Below are 15919 nucleotides of genomic sequence, written 5' to 3' on the forward strand. Positions count from 1 at the left end.
ATCCCAAATTCATTAGCGATTTACATGCAGAAGCTAAGACGGCTTCTTTAAAGCAAAGGGAACTTCAGATGGAGTGATGGTACTCAACAAGAAGATTGTTGGCCACGCTATTCATTAGCAATTTAAATGCAGAAGCTAGGCCGTTGCTTTAAAACAAAGGAAACCTCAAATGGTGTGACAGCAGTCAGGTTTTATAACTCACAGCCGGCCTTGTTCACGTGTTAAGCGATTCATTAGAAAGCAACCTCTGCCTGGTGAGGTCGCTATACGATCCATGATGGCTAACTGTAACAGAATATCTGTTATCGTTTTGTTTCTTGCGTCGCTCCGTCTCTCTTTTCTACAACCTACCCACTGTGTCGGTACGATATCTGAAGGCCATGCTATGGACGACAGTCGTGGAGAGAAGAATTTGATCGAGTTAAATAGCCGATCGTCTCGAAAATTGAATGATGTAGCGACCAGAGTTATAGTCGTAGCCAAGGAGAAGGCCAACAGCGATTTTACAACAGTTCAGGACGCCATCAATGCAGTTCCAGCCAACAATACGAAGTTGATCTTAATTCTTGTCAAGCCCGGTACTTACAAGTGAGTAACAAATGAAGCCGCTTGGTTTCATTAAATGATTCGTCTCGAACATCATAAATCTATCAGAGAGCGGATACGCATATGCAGCATAGACTTCGCAGCAGTCATTTGGGCATTAGCTCCATTCTATCTCCGTTTTATGCATATGATCAATTCAGAAACTCGTGTATAGAAAATGGGCTTATTCGACCTTTGGCTCATGTATTGAAAGACAAGAAGGAATTTCACTTCTTTTGGTGGATAGATTCCGAACCAATTTTGAAAAACTATTTGTCATCAAACTTTTTCCGAAGATCAATATAATCATGATAGAATATTATAGTTATAGATTAGATTATGTGCGGAGAAGAGGTTTTTAGGATGCGAAACTTAAATGTGAGTGCCTTAATGTGAACAGGGAGAAGGTCACGATTCCTGCAGAGAAACCATTCATAATTCTGAGTGGCTCCGGCGCTAACAACACCGTCATCACATGGAATGATAATGCTAAATCGAGTGGGGGTACATATTACTGCGCAACGGTGTCCGTGTTCGCTTCAGATTTCACGGCTAGATATATTACAATCCAGGTATTTGGTTATTAAGTCACAATTTAATTTGTGATGCCATAGTAATGAAAGTTGAGATTATTGAAAAGTATAGAGCTGTGGCGCAGAATTCATATGGTCCGGGCGATCAAGCTGTGGCGCTGAGGATTTCCGGAGATCGCTGTTCATTTTACGGATGTTACCTTCTTGGTTACCAAGACACTGTACTGGATGAGAGCGGGAAACATTACTTTAGTAACTGTTTCATTGAAGGTGCAGCCGATTTCATATGCGGTGATGGACAATCTCTCTACGAGGTAAACTACATATAAATAATATCTCTCGATTTCATTGTATTTTCTGTCACACAGTTCACAGCTGATAAACAATCCTGGTGGTTGCTTATTCGCAGAGATGCCATCTGCATACGATCCCTGAGTTAAATGGCGCAATTACTGCTCAGAGGAGATCCACTCCGGGTGAAAACACGGGCTACACCTTTCTAAATTGCAAGATTACAGGGGGTGGGTTAATGTACCTCGGCAGGGCATGGGGACGTTACTCGAGAGTAGTGTTTGCTTTCACTTACATTGCCGACATTATCTTCCCAGAGGGATGGGATAATTGGAACGATCCCACCAGAGAATCGTAAGCTACTGCTGTCACATCTCAGCAAATGAAATGCACACTTCTATGAGTGAACTACAAGAATCCTGTCGTAATAATGTAATTGTTTTTAATTGTCTATATACAGGACTGTGGTTTATGGACTGTACAAATGTTCTGGACCTGGTGCAACTAATACAGGAAGAGTTTCATGGTCGCGTGAACTAAGTGACGTGGAGGCTGCACCGTTTTTGAGCATGAGTTTCATTGATGGGAAGAATTGGATCAGAAATTAAAGTTATAGCGTTGAGAGAACTATCAATTTGGCTCCACGAAGTGGCTGAAATATCATCCTACAATTCTCTCTTTTTTTCACAACACCTGGATTGTTCAGGAATGAGAAGTTGACTCATGTGATCAAAGACTGCCAAGGCGAAACTGGCCCATCAGTCAATGTCTTTGTAGAATTCCTTCAATCGTTTATCTCGGCGTTAAATTGAAATGTATAGGTACACGCCGGAGAAGAATGCGAATCCATTTCCCTCATTTTGTGAATTCGGAATAAACCTTATTTCAGAGACTTCAATTTCTCAACTCGACGTGTTTGCTGAATGCTTGGGCGTTCGTCGACTCATACGCTTTTGAATTGTGACTCACTGCCTTAATAACGAGTCAAGAGTTATACTAAGTGAAATAGCGTCTAGCATGTATGTTGTGAGCAAAAAAGCAACGGCCGGATCATATGGTTTGCTATTTTCCGTGATATGGTATATCTTTTAAACAATACATTTAATCCATCACAATGATGACGAGGCAAAGCTAAATCCTAAAACTGAGATGGAGACCTTTCTGCACCTTGTGATTCGGTCTGTCAGCGAGCTTTCGTCACTCGTGGTACCTTCATAGTGTGATTGTTCACTTTTTCTTCTTATTCATAATAATTTTATATTTAAATAGTACTACTACAATTTTGTGACTTTTAATAAATCTTCGAGGCATTTCATACTCTTGATACCTTCATACAGGTGGTTATTGTTCATCTTATTCACAATAATTTTTCGAGGCATTTCATACTCTTGATATCTTGATACCTTAATAGCGGTGGTTATTCACTTGTTAATCTTATTCACGATAATTTTATGTTTTAATAGTGCTATTACAATTTGTAATTTTAATGGATTATTTGAAAGAGAAAGGTAACGCAAAAACTAGGAGGCAAATCTTTTTTCAAGTTATAATTTATTATTTCCAGCAATGGGAGATTATAACATGAGTTGACTAATTCTAGAAATTTTAGTTATCTAAAATTCGTTGGGACTCAAACTTAAGTGTTTCAGTAGAGTTTAAATGTTGTTTTTGAAACTCAACAATGTTTTCTTCCCCATGGGTTGGTGAAAATATATGCTAGATGATCTTAAGATCTACAAAATTGAAGAGATATATCCCCATTATTCACAAGCTCACGAATAGTGAAGTGATATCTAGCATCAATGCGTTTACTTTTGTGGTGAAACACATGATTTTTGGAAATGACAATAGTTGACTTGTTATTATAGAAAATATGGGTCGGCCACTTCTTTTCAGGCTCATGGTGACTTATCAATCTTTTTAACCACACTGCTTGGTATATTGCTCTTGTTGCGGCTACATACTCTACTTCTGCTGATGAAATGGAAACAATGGGTTGCTTCTTGGATGCCCATGAAATCAATATTGTACCTAGGTGAAATGCATAATTGGAGATACTATTTCTATCATCAATGGTCCCTGCAAAGTCATTATCTATGTAACCAACAATATAGTTGTCCTTTGAATCAACGTAAAAAATTTCATACTGTGTTGTTCCTACGATATACCTTAAAAAAAAATTCTACTTTCTAATGAGTATCTTTTGGTGACTCCATGAACCTAGATATAAGGCTGATTGAATACATTATGCCAGGCGTTATTGCTATGAGATACATTAGGCTCCCTAGTAGTTGCTTCTACAAAGCAGAGTTTATTGTTATACTATTTTCATCTTTGCTTCAAGATTATATTAAAAAATATTAATTTGACATCCATTTGAGAAACTAGTCGATGATTCTTTGTTGTTATTACAAATATTGTTCTAACGATATTTAATCTTGCTACTCTAGTCAAGCTTTCTTCACAATCCACTCTAGGATGTTGTGCAAAGCTTTTTCCTACCAATATGGATTTATGGTTTTCAACTTCCCCCTTTCATTAAACTTGGTCTTATAGACCCATTTGACTCCAGCGCTTGTGAGTAGGGGCATAAACCCCACCCCAAATCATAAATTGTTCTCAAATGCTTCTGGAAAGAGCCACATGGAAACTCTAGAAAGAGGACACAATTTCCTCTCATTTTTGTAATAATATAAATAGATATTTGTCTAGGAGCCTTGAGGAAGCATAGCGAGGCATTATTCTTCTTCTATGTTAGTGTTTTGTTTCTTTTGAACGCGAAGCCTACAAAATGTTAGAGGTGGCTAATACAATGTAAAGATCATGCCAAGAGGTCTCATCCCCTAAGACGCCATAGTATGTAACTAGTCTTTTTTCTTTAATCTATGTATTTTGGGTGTTTTACGTGTAGATGTGTTTCTTTCATGCCTCCTAAGCCTGTTAGATCTGTGTTTACCATTTTGTAATCATGATGTTGGTCTCCAATTAGTTAAACCTAGTGAGTGGGAGTCAAGAGCCACACGTTATTGTAGGTGTTTGTCCTCACCAAGGAGAGAAAATTCGACCTTCATATGAGAGCCATTGTGAACGAAATGAAAATTCCAACATGCATTAGTGCCAGAAGGTAAAATAATATGGATGAGAATAACTTCAATCATGGACCAACTAATCGAGTGGGCAACTCAAAAGGGGTGAAACCTTGACAAGGGACCACATTGGTGGGGTTGGGACCTGGGCTTTATTTGAGCTGCATTACATGTAGTGAGAACCGACCTACACTAGGCCAAGTAGGTTGACTATCCCCAACAAACCAGGAGTGCTCACTAGCCCACTCTCGAAGTTATGAGATAACTTCGACCTTAGGATGGATCCATGAGTCAGTCCTCGACGTGGAATGTGTAGGCCTAAACTAAATTGGTGATGGGAATGAAGTATGGAATCACAAAATAGAATAGCTAAGAAAGCCAAGGCCAGAGGGGCAAGAATGGTTGGGGGTGTTGGTGACTTATAAAATCCACGCTATCCTTTCACTACAAACTCCATTTCTCATGTGATTAACCCACGGAGATCCTCAAGATGAAGTCTCGTTAAATATACTTTCTTCCCCAAAGGTCTGGCGAAGAATTCTAGAATGGATGCTATCTCCTAAAGCACAACAATTGAGTTTTTCCATCCAAAGATACAACTTTTCTTTTTATTCACTAGACCTCCCAAGAGGTTGAGATAACTATCCAATATTTTTTTGAATCTATAGGGTATGATTTTGGAAGCGCCTCCTTTTTTAAAGCTTCCTCCACATTTCTTCTTAGGCTCTCTACCACTAGAATGTAAAGCAAAGGAGAGAGAGGAGATCCCTGGCAGAGCCAGTAGGAAGCTTTAAAAAAGAAAGTGAGCCTCTCGTTTATCAATGTTGTTATCCATGGACTTCCAATACATGTAGATATCCAACTTAAAAAAAAATTACTAGAGAAAATTTTAATCAAGATACCATACAAAAAGTAGCGTATTACCTAGTCGAAGGCGTTTTCCATGTCCAACTTAATGACCATCACCGATTTTCCATTTTACTCTCTGGAATTAATTGCATCTTCTACCAGTATATCATTGTCTAGAATATATCGATTTTGAAGGACCCCTCCTTGATTCTCTGAGATAATTCTTGGAAGGATATTTTTGATACGAGCAACAATGATTTTTGTTAATATTTATACAATGCATTACACAGTGAGATTGGCCTAAACCTACTAAAATTTGATGAATTTGATTACTTTGGGATTAGAGCTAAGAAGTTTGAGTTTGTGCCTCCTACCTTTCCTTTTGTTCTGACCCAATTGAGCTTGTGGATAATATCCTTCTTGATTAAGGGCTAGAACGAATGGTAAAATATGATGGAGAACCAGTCGGGGCCATGCGCTTTATTTGGGTCCAGAGTCTAAATTGCATTTATCACTTTGTCCTCCTTGATTTCTTTCATAAGGAGATAATTTTCCTCATTCGTGATTTCCATATTGAAGGTTGATAGCAAGTCCTCTTCTGCTCTTTCCTCTATTACCTGATCCTATGGGTAGAGGATACAAAAGTGGGAGTAATATTCCTCCTTAATCTCTGAAAATTATGAGATTGGAGGCCTTCCTTAAGGAAATATTACTTTTACTCTATTCCTCAGTTCCCTGGATTTAGTTTTCTTGTGGAAGAAGGAGGTGTTTTGGTCCCCGGCCTTCAGCCGTATGCTTCTTGACTTTAATCTCCAAATCTCCTCCTCCTTTCGACTCTCCTAATATATATTCTTGCTGAGATTCTTCTCCTTCTCTAGATGCCATTCCTCCACCTGTTTCTCCTCCATAATTCTGATATGATGTTCCATATCTTTGACTAGACCCTCATTTTTCCTCTCGGGAGGAATATATACTTCCTTGGCCCACATGTGCAAAGATTGTTTGAATGCTTTTATTTTTTATTCCTAAACAAAGGCTGGAGAACCAACATATTCTTGTCTCCATGTCGAGGATATTAAATCACAGACTCCCTCCTTTGACAGCCATATTGTATTGTAGCAAAATGGAATTGGACCTAGATCCTCCTTTCTATCTAACATCAAAGTTATTGGCCTATGGTCAGATTCACCTCACATTGCAATTGTAGATTGAGGGTCAAGGCCTCGTATCAGCCACAAGCTATGAATTAGGAAGCGATCTAATCTAGCTACTATGTAATCAACCCCCACTCTATGATTGGACCATGTGTACTTCCCATTGAGAGCTTGCACATCTATCAAATGCAATTCAGAGAGTAGGTCTTCCAATTTTTCCCAAAAAGGATCTCTGATAATATTTCCTCCTCTATATTCGGATGTATACATTGTTGTGTTGAAGTCTCCCCCTACTATACCCATTAGGTTCTAGTTTCTGCTTCGAACCGTTATTAAGTTATCACAAATTTCTTGTTTATCTGCATAGGTTGAGGGAGCATATAAATTTCTTACCTTGAATCGTTCTCTTATGTCGATTTCCTATAACTCCACTCCTAGCAAGTTGTGGAACGTAATACTATTGACTAAGTTGAATAAATCTTTTTTTCAAAAGGTCCCCAGTACCCCTGACGTGCCCCTTGAATTCTTTCCTATTCTTTCACTGCCATTCCAAAAGCATTTTGATGGTTTTATTAACTTTTTTTTCTTCCATTTTTTCTTCCTGCAGCAAAAGAATCATTGGTTGTTCCCTTTTCACCATATCCTTGAGTGAGAGGACTTTTGAGGGGCCTCTCATTCCCCTTATATTCCACGAAAGGATCTTCATCATTTGGGGGTTAAAGTTGCCATTGATCCTCCCTTTGTTGTTCCTTCTACTCCTTTTGATCTTGTTTCCTTAAAAATGTCTGATGCCTGAGGTTGAATCCCTAATTTCTTGTTCTTCTTATAGGTTTTAACTCCGCACAAAAATTACCTGCATACGAATTCTAAAACACAGAAAATAAACAATGCGAGAGCAAAACACATATACACAGAGATTTTCCCCTGGATACCAGCTTGATTTTTCATTATGTTCTTTTCAATGTTACAATACATATTTATACATGTTGAAGCATCCAATACCATGGACCAAAAACCATCGCGTCCAAAGCCATGGACCGAAAACCATCGCATCCAAAAAAAATGTGTGAAAATCATGCACAAAACCATAGGTGGGTCCGCCCAACCTAACATAGGGTCCAAAACCAAAATTTTCTACGGTGCTACCCCAGACCCCATAAAGTGGGGTTATGGGTACCCCTCAAACCCCCTATGACCTTCCCCTCTCTTACCCCTAGTTAACTACGTGGGCTAGTCGTGGAAAGAATATGACACAACCCAACACTTCTCTGCCTCTTCTTTTCTAAGATCCTTATTAGAGTGCCTTCCTTTCTTTTTAACATGGATTCTTGTATTGCAACTGCTATTCTCCTCACTACCTTGATGTGCTTGTGTCATAGTTCTAGTGACGATTTTCCGGGATCCTTCATGAGTCTCTTTCTTCCTTTTTGCTTGAGGGGTTCGCTGAGCTAGCTAGAATAAAACGCGTCCCCCTATTGATCATTTAGGTTTCTTGCTTCTCATTCTCATTGAATTCTCCTACCTGCTCTTGGATTTCCCTTCTTCTATTGGTTCCCCTTGAATAATTTCTTCCTCTTATCCGGAGTGGTTCTCCTTGGGATCTAACAAGGAGGCTTCAAGAGATTGAAGGGCCCCAAATGGGTTCGATGTAGTATATGGACTCTCATTATTATGTGGTTTTCCTATTGTTGACTTGAACTCTTTTGTTTCCTCCCTTTTCATGTGTTTTCCATTGGCCCGATTGGTCTCTTTGTCTCTGCTGAGGTTTTTTGGAGCTTCCACATGAACTTTCTTGCAATCCCTGGAAAAATTATCATACTCATAGAAGGTCCTACACCTAAATGGGAATTGTTCGTAATCCAAAATCTGACAGTCGTTCCATGTCCCCATTGTTAGAATAATTTTCGTAGGGAGAGCCTTCTCTAGATCCACTTCAACACAAATCTTGGTGCAGGTGACTTGACCCCCCTTGGGCTCCACCAGATCTACGTATTTTCCTACTCCATTCTCGATTTCCCTAAGAAAATTGTCGCTCCAGTAGGACAAGGGTAGTTCTGGACGTTTTACTCAAATTGGGATCATAGTTGGGATGTCTTCGACAGGATCAAAGCCCAAGGTCCATCTATTCATGTAAATTCCTTTGTTGCCGAAGAAATATGACCTAATTCAGAATATCATCTCCTTGTCTTCCTTGAATTTGAACAGAAAGGTTAAAAAACCATTTCCAACCACAAATTCCAAGATTCCCTTTCATCTTCCCTTTCCAATTTTTCTCTATCCAAACCCAATAGACATAGGGAAAGGCCACATTCTTGTGAACTTCCCGACAAGAGCCTGATTTGAATATGTGAGGGATGATTTTCACAATACTGGAGGAATTCGCACCGAGGTGATCGAATCTAGTATTCTCATCAACTTCGAATAATTTTCCTTCGGTTTCTGCTTTTGCAAGAGATTCGAGATCAAATCTTGAAAGGTTGCAACCTCATTTTGGGGAGCGGGAAGATCTTCCTTCAACGAAGCCACTGCTGAAGGAAAAACCAATTTGAGAGCGAATAGAGCTAGGGTTTTCAATAGAGCTTCAAAGCTCTGTCATATATCTCAAACTCGTAATAACGATATATTAAGTAATATTATTTTACACTTGAAAATTATATGTAATGTAATATCATTTTAGTTATACCATCGTAAATCCATATTAACTCCCTCTAGGTGCATGATCGATCCAAAATTAAGATGGATCTATGATAGTATAACTTCACAGAGATAAAGTAATTAAAATTAAAAGAAATTCTTGTTTCTCTTATAAATATTATAATATAGAACTTAAATAAATTATTTGAATATCCATATTAACCAATATATTTCAATATATGTGTGTATTTAAATCTAATTTTATGAAAATATTTCAATAATAATAATAATAATATATATGTATTTAAATTTAATTTTACTAAAAGACCGCTTATTTTAGAAAAATAGAATTAATATTTTGAATCTATAAACACAAGTTTGCAAAATATAGTATCATGACTCTACAAAACACAAGTCCCTCAATATGTTATATTGAAATATTATATTAATAGTTAAAATGGTATGTTAGTGGTTATCCACATTAATTACAACATGAACACATTAATTAAAACATATTTTTAATGAATAAAGTCGCATTTAAAATTTAAAACACACGGTTGATTATTGTAACTAAGTACACAAATGGTTCATTTTATTCTTAGAAATATCCCAGTAATGTTTTTCCTGGTATTTATTATTGTAACTAATTACACAAATGGTTCATTTTATTCTTAGAAATATCCCAGTAATGTTTTTCCTGGTATTTATTGAAATAAAAAACATCTTTTACAGAGTTGCATACAACAACACAAAGAAGAAGAACACGATAAACCTCTCCCACAACTCATACATATCCACTCCGAATTTTCATTGTATTTTCTTTCTTTCTCAAAATCATGGCCACCTTTCCAATCTCTATGTTGGACATTTCGTTGTAAACGACATTAAATTCAGCTCTCCCGACTCATACATTATCACTCCTAATTTGCAGAATCTCTATTTATAAAAAAAATAAGCATTACCAGCTTTTGAATCTGTATGTTGCACATTTAGTTATAAGCAACATTGAATTATCAAACTAAACTATAGGCATTGACCTTTAACTCTATTCATTTACCTTACCTAATGTTATACTTTCTACTTTCCGGACTTGCCATTATCCATGTTTTGCCAATTAATTGGTTATATCCTCCACTTAATGTTGAAGGAAGACATATAACTTATGTTAAAGCTTCACTCATTTACATTATCGGTGGAAGCATCACTAGTTAACCGCAAAGTCAACGAGCATTGCTTTTCTAATTCAATTGTTAAGAAAATATTTAAGAGTGGCATTACATTCAAAACTATTTAAGTTAGACTATTTAGAGTTAAGAACATGAACCATTATTTAGAACTATTACCCAAGTGTGCATAGTGCTAAATTTGACTTACAAGTTTTAAACGAATCCATACTTATTTTCGTAGTTTTAATGAAATGAGGCAGTCAATGTTTGAAAGCAAAAACTAGTGTTAATTCCATTTCAAGAAAAGGTGGTTTTGAGTTTATGCAGCAAAGTGACCGCTATTGATATGTCATCACAATTTTACGACTCCAAAGCTATCACGGCAAATTCATTGGCAATTTATATGCAGAACCTAAAACGGCTTCTTTAAAAAGAAAAGCGAAATTCAAATGGAGTGATGGTAGTCACATTTTATTCAAGGCTCAACAACAAGAATGTTGGTCACGCTATTCATTAGCAATTTAAATGCAGAAGCTAAGCTGCTGGTTTAAAACAAAGCAAAACCTCAAATGGAGTGACGACAGTCACGTTTTATTCAGGTTTAACAAGAAGCTTGTTGGCAAAATAATACGCCGGATAACTCACACCTCGGCATTAAACGTGCTAAACAATCCATTAGAAAGCAATCTTTGCCTTGCACTGCCAACGCCTCTCCACCGGCTATCAATTCCTACGGAGCGTGCGCAGTTAGGGAGACTAAGATGGCTCTGGGGTTTGACTTGGCCTTCTCCTTATATATAGTATATACCAGTTATCAGCAGGTATCCCATGCAATGTTCAGTTCCTCTCTAGCTACATATTTTTTGGAGTGCTATCAATATTCTTAAAAGATCACCTCTATCTAGTGCGATTTCTATATGATCCATGATGTCTAACTGTCAGAAACTAGCCGTTACCGCTTTGTTTCTTACATCACTGCGACTCTTTTCTCTACAACCTACCCACTGTGTAAGTACGATATCTCAAGGCCATGATATGGACGACAGTTATGGAGAGAAGAATTTGAGCGAGTTAAATAGCGGTCTCGAAAACTGAACAATGTAGCGGCCAGAGTTATAGTCGTAGCCAAAGAGATGGCCAATGGCTATTTTACAACAGTTCTGGACGCTATCAATGTAGTTCCAGCCTTCCAGCCAACAATACGAACTTGATCTTAATTCTTGTCAAGCCCGACATTTAGAAGTGAGTAAGAAATGAACCCGCTGTGTTTCATTAAATGAAATGTCTCCGAACATTATAAATCTATCAGAGAACGAAAGCTTATGCAGCACAAACTTCGTAGCAGTCATTTGGCTCCTATCTTTATCCGTTTTATGCATATGATCCATTCAGAAACTCAAGTATACAAAATGGGTTTATTCGGTCTATTCTCGAGGGAAAGGTAAGCAAGAATTTCATTTTTTTGGTCCATAGATGACCGATCAATTTTGGAAATCTGTTTGTCATCAAAAATTTTCTGAAGATCAATATAATATCTTACAAACAGATGATAAACATTGTTGGTGGTTGCTTTTTCGGAGAGATTCCATCTAAATACGATCCCTCATATAAATGGTGCAATTACAGCTCAGAGTAGATCCTCTCCTGGTGAAGACACGGGCTTCACCTTTTTAAATTGCAAGATTGCAGGGGTTGGTTTAATGTACCTCAGCAGGGCTTGGGGACGTTACATTACTCGAGAGTAGTATTTGCTTACACTTACATTGCCTACATTATCTTTCCAGAAGTATGGGATAATTGGAAGGATCCCACAAGAGATTCGTAAGTTACTTTTTTCCATCTCAGAAAATTAAATACACACGTCGCGTGAAGTAAGTAATGACGAGGCCGCACCGTTTTTGATCCGGAATATTAAGTAATGGGGAGAATTGGATCCGGAATACCATATAGTGTCGAGAGAGCTATTAATTTGACTCCACAACGTGACTGACATATGATCCCACAATTGTCTCTCCAGAATGAGAAGTTGATATTTAAAGGTTAAGCTGCCTCTCTCGTCTCGAGCAATCGAAGAGGAAACCGGTCCATCAGTCAATCTTTCTAGAATTCACTGAATCATATCTCGGGCTTAAATGTGAATGTATAGGTACACACCCCGGAGAACAATGCGAATCGAAATGCGTCATTTCGTTTTTCCAGAATAAATGTTATTTTATAGTCTTCACTTGCACAATTCAAGGTGTATGCTGAATGCCTCATCCGTCTTCCACTCATGCTTTTGTTACGAATTGTGACTTACTGCCTTAATAAGGATGGCCAACAAATTGTTTTGGCCGATTATACTATGTGAAAGAGTCGAATTTACTTTGGCAGTTAATGCTAACTAAAACAGTGTTCTTAGCAAAATGCAATGGTTGGTTACTTGGTTTAAGATCTTATATAATATCGTATAGCACTTTAAACTACACATTTACAGTTAATATCAAAACTCAAGTTATATAAATCGAATAATAACACATTTATAGTGATTTGTGTCAAAGAAAAAATCTATTTTTTTTCTCGTGGAACGCACTCTACAGCTATACACAAAATGCTATAATACACAAATGTTAGAAATTTATGGTAATTTCAAACAAAGAGATTGAACAGAATAATGCTCTGTTTTTACACAGGATCTTTAACACATGGAAGCTTAAAATAAATTGCTGGAAAAGCTCAGAATTTTTCACACACATAAAAACTTTATATTCATTAATAAACTGCCTGATACAAACTTCATCTTCTTAACAGAGGGATTCACCAAGAACTTCAAAAAAAAATTACTGTCTCTTTTAGAAAGTTTACACGTGTAAAAATTTCTTTTACATTTACTGCTGTAAATAAAAAAAATTAAATGGATTTACTGTTGTAAAAGAAATCCCTTACATATACTCTGCTGCCAGTTTCATTTTGTTTTTTCAAAGAAAAGCCACTAAATAAAAAAAACTTTAGGCTGTTGCATTACAAACTCTCTCCATACATCTTTTCTTTACACTGCTGTGTAATTTTCATTACATATTCACCAACAAAAAACTTACATTACCCTTTTCCCTGCTGTGTGAAAGGTTTCATCATTCGCACTAATGCATGCTTCCCTTCTCCTCATTACATGCATGAATGAACTATATGCATTACATATGCAACAAAACATAAAACAAAAAACATAACAATATACGTTGACCTATGCCCATACTTCCGTAAAAAAATACATTAAAATTTAAAATTTCTACCTACATTATACAAACAGGAGTAAATATCATTAATTATTTTACTGCAGCAAACAGCGGTCAAACCCAAAAACTTCACGCAATGTGTTTGCTGCAGGCCTGTATGCAGCTTTTACTTTAATCAATGATGGACAACTTTCCTTCCAATCCAACGGATATCGCTCGGCCAAATCAAACGAACGATACATCCCGATGAAAAGTTGTTTTGCAAAACGTACAGGGGACACGCGTCAAATGGTGATTGTATCGGGGGAATTTGAGAGAATAGCACCAACTTGTGAAAAGCGGTGCGATAAACTCATGGCGGTTTTGCTGAATTAAATGTTGTTTGACTGGGGAGCAGTTGGAATTATATTTTCAACACTCCCCTTTAATTTCAACTGCTGGGTTATCAGTAATACCCAAACATTTCCTCAAAAACTCAAAACTTTTCTGGTCCAGTGGCTTGGTCAGAATGTCTGCAACCTGCTCTTGAGTCCTGCAATGTTTTAAAACAATTTCTCCATTGCTTACCAATTCCCTGATGTAATGAAACCTTGTGTCAATGTGTTTTGTTCTCTTATGAAACACCGAATTCTTGGATAATGCAATAGCTGAGCTATTGTCATAAAAAATTACTGTTCCTTTTGCCTGCTCTTGGCCTAAGCTCCTTTACATCTTTCTCATCCAAACTGCTTGACATGCTGCTGCTGTAGCTGCCACAAACTGCTGTAGACAATGCTACAATAGGCTGTTTCTTAGAAGCCCATGAAATGGCTCCTGAACCCATGTGAAAAACATAACCGGATGTGCTTTTCCGATCATCTACACTTCCAGCCCAATCACTATCAGTGTATCCAATTAAATCTAAACATTCTGAGACAGTATATAAAATTCCAAACTGTTTAGTACATTTAACATACCTCAGAATTCTTTTTGTTGCTTGCCAATGTGTTTCTTTTGGCCTCTCCATGAATCTGGAAATTAAACTAACAACATACATTATGTCTAGCCTAGTTGCAGTCAAATACATGAGGCTGCCAACTATGCTCTTGTATAAACTAGGATCAAAATCCTTGCTGTTGTCCTCTTTGCTGAGTTTTAATCCCATCACTGTGGGAGTGATTGCTGCTTTGCTGACCTGCATTTGAATCTCTCCAACACTTCATTAACATATTTTGCTTGTGAAATAAAAATCCCATTTTCATTTTGATCTACTACTTCTATTCCTAAGAAGTATCTCAGCAAACCCATGTCAGTCATTTCAAATTCTTCTTTCATGACTGATTTGAAATTTTAAATGAGATATTCATCATTGCCTGTGAAAATAACATCATCAACATACAACACAACAATTAAAATTTTACCATCCTTTTCTTTGATGTAGAGAGTGGGTTCTCCTTCATACTTTTCAAATCCATTTTCCAGTAGATAGGAATCTATCCTACTGTACCATGCTCTTGGTGCTTGCTTCATCCCATAAAGAGCTTTCTTCAATCTGCACACTTTGTGCTCTTGGAATTTCTTTTCATAGCCTAGAGGTTGTTCAATGTAAACCTCTTCCATTAACACTCCATTTAAGAATGCTGACTTCACGTACATTTGGTAAACTTTCCACTTGTTTTGTGCTACTATGGACAGCACTGCTCTCACGGTTTCCATTCTTGCAACCGGTGCGAACGTTTCCTCATAGTCTCTCCCATACTGCTGCTTGTAACCTTTGACGACCAGTGTTGCCTTGTGTCTTTCTATTTTGTCTTTAGCATTACTCTTGGTCTTGTAGACCCATTTGACTCCAATGACTTCTTTTCCTTCTGATAGTTCAACCAAATCCCATGTCTTGTTTCTTTCCATGGCATTAATCTCCTCATCCATAGCTTCTACCAATTTCTTATCCTTAATTGCATCTTCGAAATGAATAGGGTCATCAACATGACAATATAAAGCAAACAAAGGATTCATACCTTCATCATAAATGTCACTTAAATTTCTGAATTTCTTACCTCTTTCGTTTGGTGTACAAGTGCTTGAAGAAGCACTTGAATTTCCTCCTTGTGATGTGCTTGGAGAAGCACTTTCATTTCTCCTCAAGGGTGTCCCTTGTTGCCCTTGTGTTGGCGCTGCTGTTTGGGGATGTATTTCAGCCATCTCCTTATCATCTTCATCATGTGACAAAGAGCTTTTAACATTCATTGTTTTTTCTATGCTTCCATCCCAAGCTTCCTCCTCAATGAATTGAACATCTCTGCTCACAAAAAACTTCTTGGTTGATGGGATATACAACCTGTAAGCTTTGGATTCCTCACTGTAACCAATGAAAATACATTTCTCCCCTTTGTTGTCCAACTTCCTCTTTAGCTAATCTGGAATGTGTGC

The 15919-nt window shown here is 37.4% G+C and overlaps 1 protein-coding gene across 1 annotated transcript; it reads left to right on the forward strand.

Moving 5' to 3' along the window:
- The first annotated feature begins 277 nt into the window (after nucleotides 1–277).
- Nucleotides 278–2017, forward strand: LOC149235492 (putative pectinesterase 11). The gene is made up of 5 exons (XM_089368561.1): nucleotides 278–588; nucleotides 986–1157; nucleotides 1244–1432; nucleotides 1528–1763; nucleotides 1870–2017. The coding sequence occupies exons 1-5, from the start codon at nucleotides 278–280 to the stop codon at nucleotides 2015–2017; spliced, it is 1056 nt and encodes a 351-aa protein (XP_089224687.1).
- Nucleotides 2018–15919: the final 13902 nt, after the last annotated feature.

The sequence above is a fragment of the Pinus tabuliformis genome, chromosome 8 (assembly GCF_031772625.1).
Source record: "Pinus tabuliformis cultivar Carrire ecotype Pingquan chromosome 8, CPIR1, whole genome shotgun sequence".
Taxonomy (NCBI): Eukaryota; Viridiplantae; Streptophyta; class Pinopsida; order Pinales; family Pinaceae; genus Pinus; species Pinus tabuliformis.

Bases quoted from the DNA above. Each gene is read 5' to 3' on its own strand.
- LOC149235492 (XM_089368561.1), top strand. From the start codon at position 278: ATGGCTAACTGTAACAGAATATCTGTTATCGTTTTGTTTCTTGCGTCG. The intron at 1,158-1,243 runs GTATTTGGTTAT...GCTGTGGCGCAG, and splicing joins CTAGATATATTACAATCCAG to AATTCATATGGTCCGGGCGA. The intron at 1,764-1,869 runs GTAAGCTACTGC...GTCTATATACAG, and splicing joins AACGATCCCACCAGAGAATC to GACTGTGGTTTATGGACTGT.